The sequence below is a fragment of the Archocentrus centrarchus genome, chromosome 18 (genome assembly GCF_007364275.1).
Source record: "Archocentrus centrarchus isolate MPI-CPG fArcCen1 chromosome 18, fArcCen1, whole genome shotgun sequence".
NCBI classification, from domain to species: Eukaryota; Metazoa; Chordata; class Actinopteri; order Cichliformes; family Cichlidae; genus Archocentrus; species Archocentrus centrarchus.
In genome coordinates, this window is record NC_044363.1 from 18,375,265 (window position 1) to 18,392,244 (window position 16,980).

At 40.3% G+C, this 16,980-nt stretch overlaps 2 protein-coding genes across 6 annotated transcripts; both read right to left on the reverse strand.

The window, feature by feature from the left end:
• Nucleotides 1–82: 82 nt before the first annotated feature.
• On the reverse strand, nucleotides 83–9,233 carry LOC115796951 (actin-related protein 2). Of its 5 annotated transcripts, none has more exons than XR_004021369.1 (10): nucleotides 9,055–9,233; nucleotides 7,953–8,063; nucleotides 6,379–6,537; nucleotides 5,369–5,498; nucleotides 5,092–5,228; nucleotides 4,801–4,950; nucleotides 3,614–3,759; nucleotides 3,376–3,508; nucleotides 2,333–2,601; nucleotides 83–1,555 (listed from the first exon to the last, which is right to left on the reverse strand). XR_004021369.1 is itself a non-coding variant. In XM_030753447.1 (10 exons), the coding sequence occupies exons 1-9, from the start codon at nucleotides 9,100–9,102 to the stop codon at nucleotides 2,431–2,433; spliced, it is 1,185 nt and encodes a 394-aa protein (XP_030609307.1). In that variant the 5' UTR covers nucleotides 9,103–9,233; the 3' UTR covers nucleotides 83–1,527; nucleotides 2,425–2,430. The 5 variants fall into 5 exon arrangements, 3 of the variants coding, with proteins under 3 accessions (XP_030609307.1, XP_030609308.1, XP_030609305.1); XM_030753447.1 differs by having other exon boundaries at nucleotides 83–1,527; nucleotides 2,425–2,601; XR_004021370.1 differs by lacking the exon at nucleotides 3,376–3,508 and having other exon boundaries at nucleotides 83–1,527; nucleotides 2,425–2,601.
• Nucleotides 9,234–11,305: 2,072 nt separating this feature from the next.
• On the reverse strand, nucleotides 11,306–15,051 carry six7 (SIX homeobox 7). The gene is made up of 3 exons (XM_030753458.1): nucleotides 14,414–15,051; nucleotides 12,989–13,152; nucleotides 11,306–12,784 (listed from the first exon to the last, which is right to left on the reverse strand). The coding sequence occupies exons 1-3, from the start codon at nucleotides 14,819–14,821 to the stop codon at nucleotides 12,574–12,576; spliced, it is 783 nt and encodes a 260-aa protein (XP_030609318.1). The 5' UTR covers nucleotides 14,822–15,051; the 3' UTR covers nucleotides 11,306–12,573.
• Between the last annotated feature and the right edge of the window lie 1,929 nt (nucleotides 15,052–16,980).

The following is a 16,980-nucleotide window of genomic DNA, read 5'->3' on the forward strand; positions in this document are numbered from 1 at the left end:
GTAAGAGTAAAAAGTCTTTTGTTTTTTTAATTGCTTCCAGTACACACAAGAAATATTTACAATGAAAAACAATGGAGTGATATTTAGGAGGGGGGGGGGAGTCCACACACAAATTCTTTGCAGTTTTTTGTACACAGCTCATTCATCAGTTTACTTATAAATGGTCAGTAAGCCTAGAGAAGCCCTATATATTTGTCACTTCATTGAACATTCATGTCTATAGAAGTGATACATGCTTTTTCTGATACATGCAGTGAGGACTCAAAGGCAGTTTGAGAGGACAGAAAAAACAAACCTTTATTCAGATTAGAAAAAAAAACCAAAGTCCAAAACCTAAAGTGCAGAAAACAAAGGAAACAAAAATTCAAATTAATACTATATTTGGAATTATCAAGAAATGAAAACATCAAACTCAACTTGATAAAAAAATTTAAGCGCATAAAAACAGTGAAAACTCTACAAGAATCCAAAAGCCAACACCACCAACTGCAAAGACCTGAGCACTTACTCATATACACAAAGTAAATAAAAGAGGAGTAATATAATGAGATGCCAAAATAGACTAAGTGAAAACTGTGGGTGCACAGTGGGTTTTGTGAGTAAAATTCTCTGAATATTTTTGATTAAATAAATTCTTTCTAGTAAGTAAACTTTACTGAAAATATTTGTGTGTCGGAATTGTTACCTAAATAAATATTTAGGTAAAATATTTAAAATATTTTTTCCAGTGTAGGGTACTTTTGTTGGTACAGTGTGGGGGTAAATACACCCCCAAAATGAATTAGTAATGGATTTTAACAAAATCATTTAATTCTGGCTGTAATGTTTCAAATATTCTTGTTTTTGTTCTGTAATAGTCTTGTAAGGATGAATTAAAACTTATTAAGATAAAATGTGTAAAACTGTTTTAAACTACTGTTTCAATGCATATAGTATTATGTGATAATCTTGAGTAGCCCATAATTTCTTCATATTTTGTTTCCAAGGGCCAAACTTTCTTATATTTTTTTAAATATATTTATTTTTAATGGTCTTAAGCAGTAGTTCGAGACATTCTGAAGGTCTTTCAAAGTTTTTATTTCTGGAAAACATTTTTAAGCATGACAATGAGCCCACGTCACTGCACCTATTTCCTATTTTCCTAGTAAAATATAAAGAAATTAGACGTGGCTCAAAACATTTGCACAGTACTGACCTCAAACTTCCAGTCATTATGGGTGTAACTAATGAATTCCTGAAACTTTACAATGGAGACTTTCAGAGTTTATGATTTTTTTTAAGATTAATCATCAATCAAAACTGTTTTGAAATAGTTCAGAAAACCATTAACTATTATGTTTGAAATTATATAAGCTGAAAAACCTCATTTTTGAAAATTACCTTTACAAAAAGCTTACAAAGTTGTTTTTTAATTATCATTTGGGGACTGTTTTAGCACTAGCAAAGATGGAGAAAAGTCAGTGAATGGAGGTGAGATTTTCTGTAGAGGTAAGGTCTTGATTTAAAAGTACAAAAAATAATTGACATTTTCCATATTTGTTATATATATATATATATCAGTGGCGGATGCTGGTCTTTCAAGGAGGGGAAGCTCAATTTCGGCCTACACCATAAAATGTGTCAGTTTATTTATACAGCAGCACTCGCTGGACAGAAACTGCGATACAAGTCAGAAAGAGTGACAGAAGTCAGTCTCCAAACACAAGCAGCTACAAAAAAAAAACCCCACCAGAAATAGAAGCTCCATTTGTCGCTAGTCGTTTTTTGTTTTTTTTTCGCTAGTCGTTTTTAACAAAGAAAATGCCGCTAAGTGGATTAGGAAAGTCTCCGGTTCAACTCAAAACAAATGCTCCCACGGATGTTTACACCAAAAGATCGCTGATTCGCTCATTTCGCTGTCAATCAAAAAGGGATTCAGCCTCAGACAGATCATCCAATCATCATGCAGAAGCTGAGCGTCCGGGCCGGCCGAGGCCAGCCCACTGCCCCATAGACCCCCAGAGACGCTGAGCGTCCGAAGGGCGGGACAAAGCCCAGCATTTATCCAATGACTCGTCTCGTTTCACTGCTTTCTTTGCTTCGCTTTTGAACTCTGTAGACGCTCAGCGTCCACACTGTTTAAAGCGCTGTGAAGCTGCGGGAATGAGTGAGAGGAAAGCCGCGTCGTTACCAGTGATAAGAAGCTGATTCTGAACAAAAGTTGAGCGCGTTGTAGCGCATATTTAGTCAATGACATGTACACACAACAGTATATATTTGATCACTTATTTTTTGACATTTTAGGGGAAGCTGAGCTTCCCTTGCAGTCTTAGAGCAATCGCCTCTGATATATATATACAACAAATATGGAAAATGTCAACTATTTTGGAGACTTTCAGAGTCTCCATATATATATGGATATATATATATTCTATTTTACTCGATTTTCCTTTATCTGATTCCACATCCCAGTTTCTGCAGCACTCCCAGGCCTTTCTCCTGGTATTCTTGTCTAGTCAGCCAGAAGGAGTCCTTGTCTTTCATGATGTTGGCCAGCACAGCTCCACCCATGAACACCATGTGTTTACGCCTGGGAGGGTCCTCGATTCGAATCTTAAAGTTCTGCAGGGGTGAACAGAAAAGTCAGGAGAGGTCATTAAAGTGCAGACTTCTCATATTTAAGTGGATGAATTCTGTCTCTTAAGCTTATATCGAACAAAAGTGCTAAAGGAGAAAAATAACCACAGTAATTACGTTAATAAACTATATTTTCCATTTCTAGATACATAATTAATAAATGTGGCAAATGTTACAATTGGCTTGGATTTGACTTTTTTTTTAAAAAAGGAAGTGCTTTCTGGTTTTTGCAGTAATAATCCAAACTGGCTGCATGAACAGATTCAGTGTTAAAAAGAAGTATATTTATTCTTCAATGGCTAATGTAGTGCTCATTTTGATCCTTTAATTATTAATGCAGAGACACAAGCTAATGCACGGCGTGAGTTTGATGGTTTGGTAACAGCAGAAAGCTGCAGGAGAAGTGAGTCGTATGTGGAATTTAAACTGAACCTTTTCTAAACTTTTGTCTTGGAGCTCAAGAGTAAACTGTACTTTTAATTTGGGAAGTTTATGTCAAAGCCAAAGAGGTAAACTCCATCTGCTGAGGAAGATCCTACAATACAGAGAAAAGCTCCAAGGCCTGCATGTAAGTAGACCTCAGGTTCAGTGAATAAAAAAAAAAGAGCAAGTCAATGCTTTGTGACATTTATTAAATAACTGGATATGTATTATATTAACATATCATGAGCATATGATACAGATGACACTAATCATCAGTGAAATTATATTTATGCTATGTTTCAGCTGTGCTGACATTAATAATATGAAAGTTCTTACTGATAGTTTCTTAGTGTCTCCTTTAAGCACCCTTTCCAGGTAGAGCTGCTTGATCTCTCTTTCTAGCCTGGATGGAAGGCCCGGGTACATGGTGGTCCCCCCTGACAGAACAATGTGCTTATAGAAGTCGGCTCTGCATGGGAAAGCAGATGGGAGACATGCCTAATGATAATGAAGGTGTGTTTATAGTAGTGCAGCTTCGTTAAAGAGACAAAGGCAAAGGGAGGGGGACTCAGACCTGAGGTCAATGTCTGCAGCCTGGATGGTGTTAAAGAGCAGCTCGGCCACTCCGGCTCCCTCCACGTTGATGAGATGAGGCTGGAAAAGAGCTTCAGGAGCCCCAAATCGTTCTCCACCCACCTTCACCTGCCTGCCGTCGGGCAGCTGCAAAAAGGAGAAGACTCAGTTCAGTTTTGATTAAACGTTTTTGATGATTGTGATTGTAGCAAATTGGCGAGCCAATGTTATAATCTTATCCTAAACTTATGGATGTCACTCCACATAAGCTGATTTAAAGATGATTAAACTGGTGAGAATAAACACTGATCAGGCATAACACTCACCACTGACAAGTGAAGTGAATAACACATTATAAGAATAAGAATAACTTTATTGATCCCAGAGAGAAATTCATTTGTCTGATATAGCTCATCTGCTATTTGTATGAGAATTGAAAAGCCTGATGGCTGTGGGTGCTGTTTTACTACAGAGAGAGGAGTCTGGATGTTTTCTGGATGTTTTCTTGTTTCATGAAGATAAAGTTGTGATCAGAGTTGTTCAGGATGGCTTCTCCCCTCTTTACTGTGCATTTTCCCACCACCTCTGCCAGCGTGTCCATTCTGGCTCCAATTACAGAGCCAGCTTTCATCATTAGTTTGTCCAGTCTCCTTGTATCCTTGTTTTTGATCCTGCCACCCCAGCAGACTGCAGCATAGAACAGCACACTTGCCGCTACAGACTGATAGAACATTTATATTTTGTTACCACCTCTATGTCCACCCTACAAACTGTCACAGCCTGGAGAGGGGGCCTTAATCGTTGGAAATCTACTATGATTTCCTTCATCTTAGAGGTGTCCAATATGAGATAGTTTTTGTGACTCCAGTCACTGAAGGCTTTAATGAGAGCCCCATATTCAGATTCCTGTCCATTCCTGATACACGTCAGTGTCATCCAAATATTTCTGGATGCGGAAGGACTCAGAATTGTATGTTTTCACACTGTTGTATACAGTGTGAAAAGGAACGGAGCCAGGGCAGTGCCCTGTGGAGCCCCCGGGGTGCTCATTGTTTTCACAGCCCTGAAAAATTTTATATATATATATATATATATATATATATATATATATATATATATATATAATTTTTCTCTACGTTAGGCGGCAAATCAAATTAAACCTTCCTGGGATGTTGCTTGTCCACATACCGTGAATGACTCCACCAGGTAAGTGGTCTCTGTGGCCAGACGCTGCTCTTGCTCAATGTCGTATGCCACATAGCAGAGCTTCTCCTTCAACATACGCACGGTCTCAAAGTCAGCTGTGTGGTTGAAGGCGTAGCCGCGAAGCAGCAGGAGCTGATGGAAAGATTTTTTTTTTTTCATATGTGTGTTTAGGCATTTTCTTCAACTGATACACGTTTATTGTGAACCTGTACATATACTTTCCTTAGCTTGTACAATATTCAGACCCTATATCCCAAACACAAATCAGCTCACCTTAATCAGGTAGCGTGTGACCTCACGTCCTGCAATATCCAGCCTGCGCGTAAGGTGGGGCAAAGAAAAGCCTTCGTACACTGGACAGATGTGGGTGACGCCATCTCCCGAATCAACGACAACACCGGTGAGCAAACCTGTAGACAAAGTCAGTTCCAAGAATGGGAATCAAAATGCACTAAATATCCAGTGAATTGCACCATTAATAGCAGACAGAGCAGGTCAGGCTACAAAGCATTTAGACACAATGAGTTTGTACAGATTCCAGTCTTCTTACCTTGAGCATACAGAGTGAGCACAGCCTGAATTGCCACATAGATGCCGTGGAACTGGTACTTCTCAAACATGACTTCGGTGATTTTCTCACGGTTTTTGGTTGGGTTCATGGGCGGTTCAGTCAGAAGAATCTTGAATGGAAACAAACACAACCTCAGTAATTTTTTTTTTTAATTTTGTTCAATCACTATAGGCCATTTCTTTCAGTAGCACCAACCATTTTTATATGAAAATGGTTGTAAATGCATGTGTTTCATGTGAAAAAGTTGATGCTTTTAGCTTTCAACTGAATAAATTTAACCCATCCATGTTTTCTAACAGCTCATCCAGTGAGAAACCACCTTTCATATCATTTATATTACAGGATAGAACATTTTAAGATTACTGAGCTTAACATTCAAGGCAGAAATACTGGGTTTCATTCTAATGTTACTACAGGCAGAGCTCAGAATAAAGATAAACAAGTGACAAATTCAAGGAAAATCTGATAAAGGGCCTTAGGTGTTGGGCTCCTGTATGCTACCACAATGGTTTTATTATGCTTTGGCATTGATTATAGAAGTACAAGAAACCCTGTTGGAGGGAGGGGGCGCTGTTCTTCCCTCCTCTGGTGTTTTTGATAATGGTGATGTAGAGTGCTCTCCAACAGGTTGGTCCAAATTCTCCCAAATGTGTTAAATAGGGTGGAGATCTGGTGATTACACAAGCATACAATTCATATCACTGTTATTCTCTCCCCCTGTGCCCTTTAGATGTGGACATAGTTGTTCTGCAAGTGACCTCTCCCCAACAGGCTAGACATGTTTGATCACAGGGTAAACAGTCAGAACAACTTTGTACTGAATTGGATAGATCTTTCCCTGGACCCAAACAATGCTAGTAAAATTCCCTTTTATAGCATGATAGGGCCAAGAGATTGCCTCAGTATAGCGATCTGTATTTTTTCCAAAGGAAGTCCTTCAGTTATTAACAAATTTGCAAGCTCGTATGCTATCTTACACCCATTCGTACCTTGCATTCTGGTGGGTTGATGCCCAGGCATTCAGGGCCAAAGGTGTGGTCCCACAAGTGGAGCATGTCTTCCCAGTTGCGCACCATACCGTTCTCCATGGGGTAGGACATCTCCAGCATGGACCGACACTCGCTGGCTTCATCTCCCACCATTAAGTCCTGGTGTACAGATTTGAAGAGATTAGGATGGGAAATATTAGTGGCTTTGTTTTTGCTTTTCTTTGTCTGGATAGCAAAATATAGGTCAAATAATTACAGAAAAAGTATCAGTTTGATGGTTTGTTTGAAGATTGTCATAATTTCTTTCTGATTTTTAAGCATTTAGTGTAAAATTTTCTGTCAAAAACATTCACAGCCACACACAAGTACATGTGTACTGTACAAATGAAAGGCAATTATCCTGGGAAAGCTGGTGTTTCAACTGAACATTTAATAAAAAGCTTAATAATGTTTGTTGCAGCCTAGCTTTATTTATTCATTCTTCTGTACTATTGACCTTTCCATGCTTTTTCCACTCCAATCCTAGAGGGATTATCAGGTTAAAAGGTTTGAATGATCTCAGGTTACATGAGTGTATGAACTCAACTGTCTCCATCTTAGGAAGCTAACTGGTGTGCACTTCCAAGACACTTTAAGCTGAGACACAAGAGGTGGAGGAGATGCAGAGGTACAGAAGGTCACATCTTAGGATGTGTGTTTAAATCTTATAGATGACCACACCAGTCAGCTACAGCATTAAAACCATCCATCCAACCATTTTCTTCCACTTATCTAATTCAGGGTTGCTGGAGCTTATCCCGGTTATTATTGGGTGAGAGGCAGGGTAAACCGTAGACAGGTCACCAGTCTGTCACAGGGCTAACAAACATAAGGAAAGTCAACCATACATGCTCACATTCACACCTGCAATCAGTTTAGAGTCAACAATCGGCCTAACCCTAGCCTCTTTGGACTGTGGTAGGAGAGAACCCACACAGACATGTGGAGAACATGCAAACTGCACACGGAAAGGCCCCAGACTGGACTCAAACCTAGGGCCTTCCTGCTGTGAGGTAGCAGTGCTCACTACTGCGCCACTGTGCCGCTTCAAGCATTAAAAACCACGTGTAGGTCATCATACTGCTGCCAAAAAGCTTCTGACTTGTCTGGACCAGACCTCTAGTAGCGTCCCGCAGTGTCTGTCAGTGAAGCCTTTAGTGTCCTGTGGGTTTCTTGGTTGGACCATTGTGGTTGTGCTCTACGTCTTGGCTTTTTACTGTGTTCTCAATAGCAGTTTTTGTGGTGGTGCGAGACCCATTGTTCTGTTTGGGAAAGCTGCAATGCTTGGACCCCAGGGTCCCCAATGGAGCCCTGAATTGTAGCAGGATGATTCACCTGTCAGTGGTTTTAATGTTTGGGCTGATTGTGGCTGTTGTTTGTTGTTATTAGAATCCTGCTACACAGATGGAGTTTCCCCATTTTCACCCATTTATTATCCACTTGATGCTGTTTTCATGTTTCTCTATTCTGACTTTATCCACGAGGGTCAATGAAAGACCCATGTGCCGGCTACCTTTTATTGACATTAATCATACCTTGATCTCAATGTTGCCCACTTTGGTAGACGATCGTATGATTGGCCGGCCCACCAGTGCTGGGAAGATGTGCTCAGGGAAGTTGGAGCCGGCAAAGCCGCACTTGACAAACTGCATGGGGATGTGAAAATGAAACATACCAAGATCTTTATTTTCATGTCAGCTCAACTGAGAGTCAGATTGTATAGCCCTGCATTAGGGCTAAACCTATTAATTGTACTCTTGCTCTAAAAGCCTTTTGTGCAGGTAAATTCTGTTCATAAATCAGGTTTGCTCATTTTAATCGGATGTTGGTCTTAATCTGCCTACAGGAACCTGACCTAGAGTGTATTAATGCAATGCATTTACCAAATTGTTTCTTATTTAGCCTACAGTGTAACTGCAATTTCATTACACGCATTATTGCATTCATTTGGAAAGCACACTATATAAATGTATTGTTACACAGCCATTAAATAGCAGAAAGGTACCAAATTTGCCATGCTTCCCTTTTTGCCATAACTACACCTCCTACTACGCTGTCTCAACTTGTCTGTATGGCCACAGACACACATTCCTTAGCCTGGAGGGATGCAATACATTCCTAACAGGGGTAAAAATGAGAATGTTTCTGGTTGCAGCAGGTAAACTCTGTCGCTGCACAGCTTCCCCGGAAATCAACATCAAAGTGCCACTTCTGTGATTTTTAGCTCCTCTGATCAATCTCTCTTCCTGCTTTTTGTCCAATGTGGGCTCACTTCAAAGCACCACAACCATTTATGGTGTTGTGTACATACTAAAGGCAGCAGTGACAGGTCCAGACAGATGTGAAAAAGGGCTACAATGTGTGCACTTTGTCTCACACCCAGAACTTCTTCACATGTTTGCAACTAAATGATCCAGATGATTTACAATAAAACAAATAAGACAAATGGCTGTCAGACAGGTAACACACTTGTTTGCATCAAAATATCTTAAAGTGACATTCAGTTTACATGATTAGTAATATATTTTAGGCTACGACTAAAAGCTAATGCACAGAAAAATAAAAGACAATAGCCAATACTGTTAACGGGCTGTCTAACTATATAGTATTATTATTATTCTGGACTGCTTGACTTACCCCTGTGCCATTGTCACAGACCACCACTTTCCTCCCCTGGCTGTCCATGCTTAAACAAATACTGCAAACAGGTCAAAATATTCTGACCAGTTTGCACAGGAACCCCACTAACACACAAACAGCCTGAGATAATTGCACGTAAGTGCAGCAGTGACTAAAAAGTGACAGGTATGAAGAAGGCTTGCTGCTTCTTTAAGTGTGGGTGGGAGTACTGAGTGTGACAACGCCCTTTTTTTTTTTTTTGTGGTAAGGAAGGAGGAAGAACTATTCTATGCTTTGTTTTTATGAGATAATCAGGGAGTATTTTTATAAAGGAGGGATTTACACATACGTGTAATGGTGACATTTTCCCAAATGGCACATTTTGCATTTCACTTACATTTAAATGTCTCTTTAGTCACATTTGGGGAGACTTCTCTGCACATGTTCACTACTTTGAGGTGGGTGAAACATGAAGACATTTTTTTTTTTTTTTTTTTTTAGGTCAGGGTGAAAACTGCAGGGAAGTCATTATTTTGAAAGATGCCAGCAATGTTCTCTGTCCATGCTGACATAAATTGTTTTAAACTGAAAGCACAGAGCTGCATAATTCATAATAGAAAATCATTTTTACTTTCCCAAATTTCAGCAATTCCACAACTTATATCTCATCTCATTTCATCTCTCAAAGTATATCTCATCTAATTTTATCTTAAATATATCTTGTTGCATTTCACCTTCTTCTGCCTTCCAAAATACAAATTATGTGCCGGAAGAGACATGTTCTAATATTTTCCTTTTCTTAGTTGTTGTTTTGTAATAACTTGCTCCTTTCTGCTCCCTATAAAGTGTGTGTGGTTATCTTATCTGGTTATATACTATCAACTTCTTTTGGGCTTAGGACAAGAAAAACATCCACTTTCAGCAGCACCAACCTCATCCACTGAGTTACAAGTCTTTTTTTTTTTTTTTTATGTAAGTCTGGTAAGTCTCTTCAAACAACCTTTGGTGTTTTCCAAAGTTGTTGTAAAAGTTAAGGATATTTATTTATCTTCAGAAAAGTATGCTAACTTATTGTCTGTGCTAATCATTAGTGCAAAATCGTTAGCTAAATGTGGCAGCAAAGGTACTAAAATGTTAGCCATGATGAAACCACAGCACTTTATCTCAACCTTCACAGAAAGATAGAAGGTAAAGAGCCAAATGTGTTTTCAGTGCACTGAATTATAGGTCAATGTGGGGACTGAAAAGGTCACAATATTAAATGAATTTGCATTTGCTCATAATCAAATGCACTTCAATAACTGATCATCTACAAGTGTGAGCACCTCTGTAAAAGCAGTTTTATTGAAGCTTTGGCAGTTTGCTGGTCTGGAGGATTCAGGTGTGTCTTTACACAATGCCACAATCTTCCCAGCAAATTCACTCCAAGGTGACACCATACAATAATAAGTTATTTAAAAAAATCCGAGAGCTACATCTTAGACTATACAGATCTCATTTAGCATGTTAAATGTTAATATTCATGACAGTACAATTAGAAAATGACTAAACAATTATGGCTGGAAGGGTTGCCAGGAGAAAGCTTCTTCTCTCTAAAAAAAAGAACAGCTTCGGTTTGCAAAGCTGCATCTGAACAAACCACAGATGAGACCAAAGTGGAGATGTTTGCTCATAATGCACAGCACCATGTTTGGAGAAAACCAAACACAGCATATCAGCACAAACACCTCATACCAGCTGTCAGGACCTGAGCACCTTGCAGTGATTGAGTCGACCATGAACTCATCTGCATACCAAAGTATTCTAGAGTCAAATGTGAGGCCGTCTGTCTTGACAGCTGAAACTGTCAGCATTATAAACTGCAATTAACTGCAGCATTATAAAGAGGAGTGGGCCAAAATTCCTCCACAGTGATGTGAGAGACTGATAAAGTCACAGAAAATTATTACTTCCAGTTATTGCAGCTAAAAGGTGCTTCTACATTGAATCATGGGGTGTACTGTTTTTTGTTTTTGTTTTTTTGACTGCTAAGAGTCCTGGTGTTATTGTAATGAAAATTCAACGTTGAAGTACCAAATAATCATAAATAGCCCACGTTTAAAAAAAATCTACGTGTTGTACACCTAATATTGTTGATAGGCTAACTGACAGCAGACTGCTTCATTGTAAGGCTCAAGTATGTTTGAGGATTCATGTAAAAAACCTTTGCTCCTTTCATAGCGAAGGTGATTTAAAGACGCTGCATTCATACTGACTGAAAGAGACGGTGTCACTTTGGATAAAAATAGGTTCATTTATTTACACAAAACATTACAAAATGCACATTTATCATTGAAACACAGAAATACGTTATGAGAAATGATGGTTGTAAGAAAGACAGCAAACAGTAAGCCTTTTGAGTGTGTCGTCATGAGGACAGTCTCATGTCTGATTAGGTCTCACTGTTCTCAGATGTAATAGGCACATTGAGTTAAGACCGATGAGCGTGTTTTACTCTCTCTTTCACCTCTGCGTCAGCTCCTGCAGGGATTCATCATCATCATCATCATCAGAGCAGCTCAGGAGCATTTTCAGCAGACCAGCAGTAACCACAAGAGAAGCGAACAGTTGAAACAGCCCCCAACAAAATGGTTTGTGTTTTAAGCAGCACGTGTGCGTGGCTCATGAGCTACAGTTAAGTCTCTCTGAATGTGTTGCTTGTTATTGCATTGCAAAACAGTGATGCCCTTAGTTCCTTTTTAAGGCAGTGAAATGTGTTGAATTTGGTACGTCCCTATGATAACATGCACATTCCAGCACTGCAAGACAGATTTTGGACAGTTATGCTCGCTGTTTTTAATTTGAATTTATTTGTTTCAACTTTATCATCAGTAAATGCACCACAGTTGGTAAGTGGACATTTTTGGAGTGTAATTTTTCCTCACTGCTAAAATGATAACAATGAGTACTATGCTACCAATTCAAGGGCATTTCCACTGTTTGTGTATGGCCCTAATCTGAAGATAATCAAATTAAACAATGTGCATGGTAACATAGTCACATACGGTAACAGCCTACACAAGGCCTTGTTCATTTTGTCTTCACAATTCCCAGACAAATGTATGTAGCTTCCATTCAAAACTGAGAAAATGATCTCTACCAAAATAGTATTTAACTTTAAAATATTAATAGTCACATCTTCTAAAGACCACAGACATGATTTCTACAAATACTTTACCTGAGAGTTTAAAACTCAACTGTTTTTTTGTTGTTGTTTTTTTTTTTTTTATCTCAAATAGATGTTTAACTTTTTTCACCACTGAGTCACAAAAAACTAATACATAACAGTCAGGGTCATGTGCCATGGTGCTTTTTTTAAGTGCATATCTTTACTTTGTCCACTCACATCCACAACAAGTGGCCTCATCCTTGCCCTCCTCCCACTGAGAACACTCCTGATGTGTCCACAGCCACATTGAAAGTGTCTTTATAAGTATGTCTGGGTCTGAACACAGATACTTTTAAGAGTCTGTCCATCTGTGAAAGGAGTCCATCATCTCAAGACTCAAACTCGCTGTCGCTGCTGACGGAGATCTCTGGGGTGGAGGCTCCCGTTCCCCTGCGCTCGGGCTCTGTGCTGCAGTCGCTGGCCTCGGGGCTGCCCAGGTGGCGAGGGGAGGCGGGCAGCAGGTGGGGGTGATGGTGGCGTTCCTGGAGGGAGCCATCAGGAGAGGTTTCAGAAGGCAGGAGGGAAGGATCCTGCTGCAGCCTGGATAGAGGGAGAGACAAGAGAGAAGAGTAAGAAGTGTATTTAAGAGTGTACGTGGCAGAGCTGCTCTTCAGACTGTTACAGCCTCATTGCTTAGTTGCGCCGTGGTAGACAGAATCAAACTCATTTCTTTCACTTGAGTAAATAGAAATTTTTACTACTTCTCAGTCATAACTTATTAAAAAGGTGTCATTTCTGAGATACCTGTTCTTTGCTGAAGCTGCTCTGTCTCTTTGCCGGCGGTTCTTGAACCAGTTACCGACTTGCGTAGGTGTGAGTCCCGTGGCCTGGGCCAGGTGGCGTTTCCTGGACGGGTTGGGATACGGATCTTGGAGATACCACTCTCGTAGCAAACTGCGAGTTCTTTCCTAGAGGAAGTTAAAATGATATAGATTATTGTGTCACATGTCAGATCAACAAAAAGTGGCAGCAATAAAGTGTTTAGCATTATTTGAATATCATCCTATTAAACCACAATAATCACTCCTATATGATACCCGGTATAATCGCATTAGTCTGGATTTATAAATAGATAAACACGATCTACATTAGAAGCACACATAACGATGTATATCCACTAAATTGGATCATGCTAAGTAGTTTAATAAGCTGCTGGAGAAGCCAGCCTCCCTCCTGAGTGTTGGAATTAAAGATTAACTGTGAACTATACTTCACTACCCGGCCACAAGGGGGACCTCACACATTCAGACACGCACATCCGAGAGGCAAAGCGCATGTTTACTTCCGCTATTATATATTATTTGGAATCTTTTAAACAGTTCTTTGTGTCCTTTTACAGATTTATGAGTGGATCCTGCATTTCAAGTGCCAAAATACTGTCAGATTACCTCCAGAATAACTGCAACAAATCTCATGGCACAAAAAATGTTTCTGTGTTTTATCTTGTTGTTTTGTTTTGTTTGTTTGTTTGTTTGTTTGTTTGTTTGTTTGTTTTTTAGTCAAGTTGCTCTGCACATCTGGGTATAGGATTGTTAATTTATAACAAGAAAAAATGTTTTGTAAAAGAGAAAACAGAAAAAGTCTTTCTGTGCAAAGCAGCAGTCTGCAACATGGAACAGTTCTATTAAACGTGGCTGTATTAAAGAAGAAGAGGAGAAACTCTCCTCTTCACACTTTTAACACAGACAACAGCTGTTTTGAGCCGCAGAGGTGCTTTTCTTATGCATGGTTACTTCAATGCACGTATAGCTGCATCATACATATATGAGACACTTGCATTAGTTCTGGCGTCTTTGCTCAAAAACAGTTTATCTCTAAACTTCATTCAACGTTGTTTTAAAGCAAGAAAGTCAGACATCCCTGATGCTGCAGCAGGACACTGCATAAAGTAGTTTGGTCGACTCGACGGGCAGAAGGCAGGAGGATAACCGCGGCTCTGACCATTATCATCTTAAAGGCTCAGAGACCAGCTGCTTTACACAGCAGTCAGGTTAAAAAGCACCTTTGCAAAAGGGCAACTATGGGGCCTGATTTTGGAGTTAATGTGTAGTTTGTCTGTGATGGTATAACAGTCTGTGATGGTATTTTTCAGAGGTCGGTGCCTAATGGCCTCTCACCAAGAGAGAGTTAAATTATAACTACAAAACAGCTCTCCACCCGGGCGCTTACCTTAAAGCAGTGCGTCTTCTGCTCGCCGTCCCAGATGGTGCGGGGCAGTGGAAACTTCTTGCGGATTCGGTACTTCTCCACTGGGCCCAGAGGTCTCCCTCGGAGCCTCTCCGCCTCTCGGTAGTGCGCGTCCAGCCACAGGTCTTGCAGTTTGGCGTGAGACTCGCGCGTAAAACGGTGGCTCTGGAGGATTTGGTAAAGAGCCTCAAAGTTCCCCCCGTGAAATGCGACCAGTGCTCTCGCTCGCATTATGGACTCGTGTCGGTTGAGCGCTTCCCCGGCGGAGCCAGGGACAGCGGCGGGCAAGGACCAGAGGAACCGACCGAGGCGCTCAATATCCCCGGTCTCCTCCAGGTTCTCGCACACCCGAGCCACCTGGTCCGGTGTGAACATCGGCAGAGGGAACATCTCAACTTGTTGCTTCGCAGCAGTTCAGCGAAGAAGTAAAAAAAATGGTCAAAAGACGCATGAAATGCTGTATCCGTGCGTAAAGCTCCGTGCTCTCTCCCAGCAACAGGTTTATTAACACTTGCAGCAATTATCTGGAGCCTGTCTTATGCAACTGAGTTTTTCCTGGTAACTCTGTAAATTGTTTCGAGGAAGCCAGTGTGAAGGGCTGCGGCTGTTCCAGGTTTAGAAGAGCATAGGCAAATGAAGAAAGAGGACAGGGAGTCGGCCCGTATTTATAGCTAGATACAATTAGCATCTCTGTGGTTGTTTTGAGAAGGATTATACATCCCGGCCATTAGCCTCTTAGTGGGGGGTACTGTGTACAGAGGTGCCTGGCTGATCAGCTTGTTTGGCTTAGCCTGAGGATACATTGACTGCCAGGATGACTGCAGTGAGCAAACAAGTGAGGTTAGGTCGTTTAATCGGTGGAGATGGACCTGTGGAGTTGGAGCCCTGCTGAAGCAGCAGATGATGGGCTGGAGCAAAGGTGGGCTGAAAATGTGTGAGCCACACACACACACACACACACAAACAAAACAGCTCAGTGTGTGGACAGGAAGCAAAATAAGACTGTAAAAAAATCAGGCAAAATGTAAAATAAACATAATACAAGTCAGGTTTACTGGTATAACTATTCTGCCTTTATGTGACCAATGAAAAATGTGATAACTAACAGTACTTCTGCCACACACCTGGATGGCACACTTAAAAAGTTAACCATGATGTCCCATGATATGAAAATCAGTATCATATTTGCCTCGACATTTGGCCTGGAGGGAATGTTGGGACACAAAGCTGTAGGGATCCCCCCACCAGCTAATACCCCTGTAATTAAAGCAGACATGGTCCCACACAGGCTATCCTCTGCGAACTCTTGTCAGGTCAAGACATAATGAGAACGCCCCTGGCCACTGGTGTGCAGCGGAGCAACTCCAGGACATGGAATTAATGATCCGCTACCCGGTTCAATCCTTCTGATCTCAGTAGCTCATTAATCAGTCTAAGGACAATTTCGTTATTAATCAGGTTAAAGACCCTGAAAGCATCTGTCAGCTACAATGCAAACATGTTATACTTCATTTGCACAAAGCATCCCATCGAGGAAAAAAATGAGCCTGTATAAAGAAGAGGAGTTGATACACAGTTTCAAGTCTACAAAAAATTCCTCTGCAGACAGACACAGATTACTTGTTAGAGTGAATTTAGTTTTGCATAAAGGTTGCAGTCAGGTGAAGGATCATCTGGTTTAAAATAAGTAGAAGGGGCTTAAAATTATGTCTGCAAATCTGTCTAGAATACAGATATGAGCCCAGCAGACACCAAAGGCTGATCTATGAACATCTGGAGTCTTAACCTTGTGATCATATGATAAACTCAGTTGTCAAATTGTCACACCTTTGTATTACAGCATGTGATTAACCTGATTTTTTTTTTTTTTTTTTTTATGAATCTGACCAATTTTGTCCCACAATTTGGGGGGAAAAATCGTAAGAAATTTACTCATGAACTTAGATACTTTTTCCCCTTAAATGTACAACCCCAATGCTCAGCCCATCATAGGTGCACAGTTACCTGCCGTCAGCAACCTTCACCACCAGTGCTGTTTGTGAAGTGCTCACAGCATCATCAGGGACTTTTCTCACCCAAGTCACACGCTGTCTAACCTCCTGCCTTCTGCAAGGAGATACAGGAGTATCCGTGCCAGAACCACACAGCTCAGGAACAGCTTTTCCCCACTCTGTTACACTACCAAACTCCTCAATTCACTCATAACTACCCACTACATCACATCCCCTCAGGACAACTACTGTTCACACTGCACACACTGGACTAACCTTACACTTTGTTCACCGGACATTGTAAATATTATAACTTATTTAACTATTCTACATATTTATTCTTTATTTATACATAACCATAGACTATAAATATATATTCTTATTTACCACATCTATCTCATATTTATCACACTCTGTCATAATTGCACTATGCACTTGCACTTCATCCATAATTGCACAATATTTTTTACTTTTTTTACTTTTTGCACTCTGTAATTGCACAGTTTTCATATTTGCACTCCTGTGATTTTGCACAGTGCTTCTATTTGCACTTCTGGT

What these genes read in the sequence shown, in the direction of transcription:
- LOC115796951 (XM_030753447.1), bottom strand. Translation starts at nt 9,102, where the DNA reads ATGGACAGCCAGGGGAGGAAAGTGGTGGTCTGTGACAATGGCACAGGG. An exon ending in TCTGTGACAATGGCACAGGG is followed by an intron (nt 8,064 to 9,054) that starts GTAAGTCAAGCA and finishes ATCCCCATGCAG; the next exon opens with TTTGTCAAGTGCGGCTTTGC. An exon ending in ACCTGGTGGAGTCATTCACG is followed by an intron (nt 3,760 to 4,800) that starts GTATGTGGACAA and finishes TCCTTTTTGCAG; the next exon opens with CTGCCCGACGGCAGGCAGGT.
- six7 (XM_030753458.1), bottom strand. Translation starts at nt 14,821, where the DNA reads ATGTTCCCTCTGCCGATGTTCACACCGGACCAGGTGGCTCGGGTGTGC. An exon ending in AGAAGACGCACTGCTTTAAG is followed by an intron (nt 13,153 to 14,413) that starts GTAAGCGCCCGG and finishes AACTTCCTCTAG; the next exon opens with GAAAGAACTCGCAGTTTGCT. An exon ending in GCAGCTTCAGCAAAGAACAG is followed by an intron (nt 12,785 to 12,988) that starts GTATCTCAGAAA and finishes CCCTCTATCCAG; the next exon opens with GCTGCAGCAGGATCCTTCCC.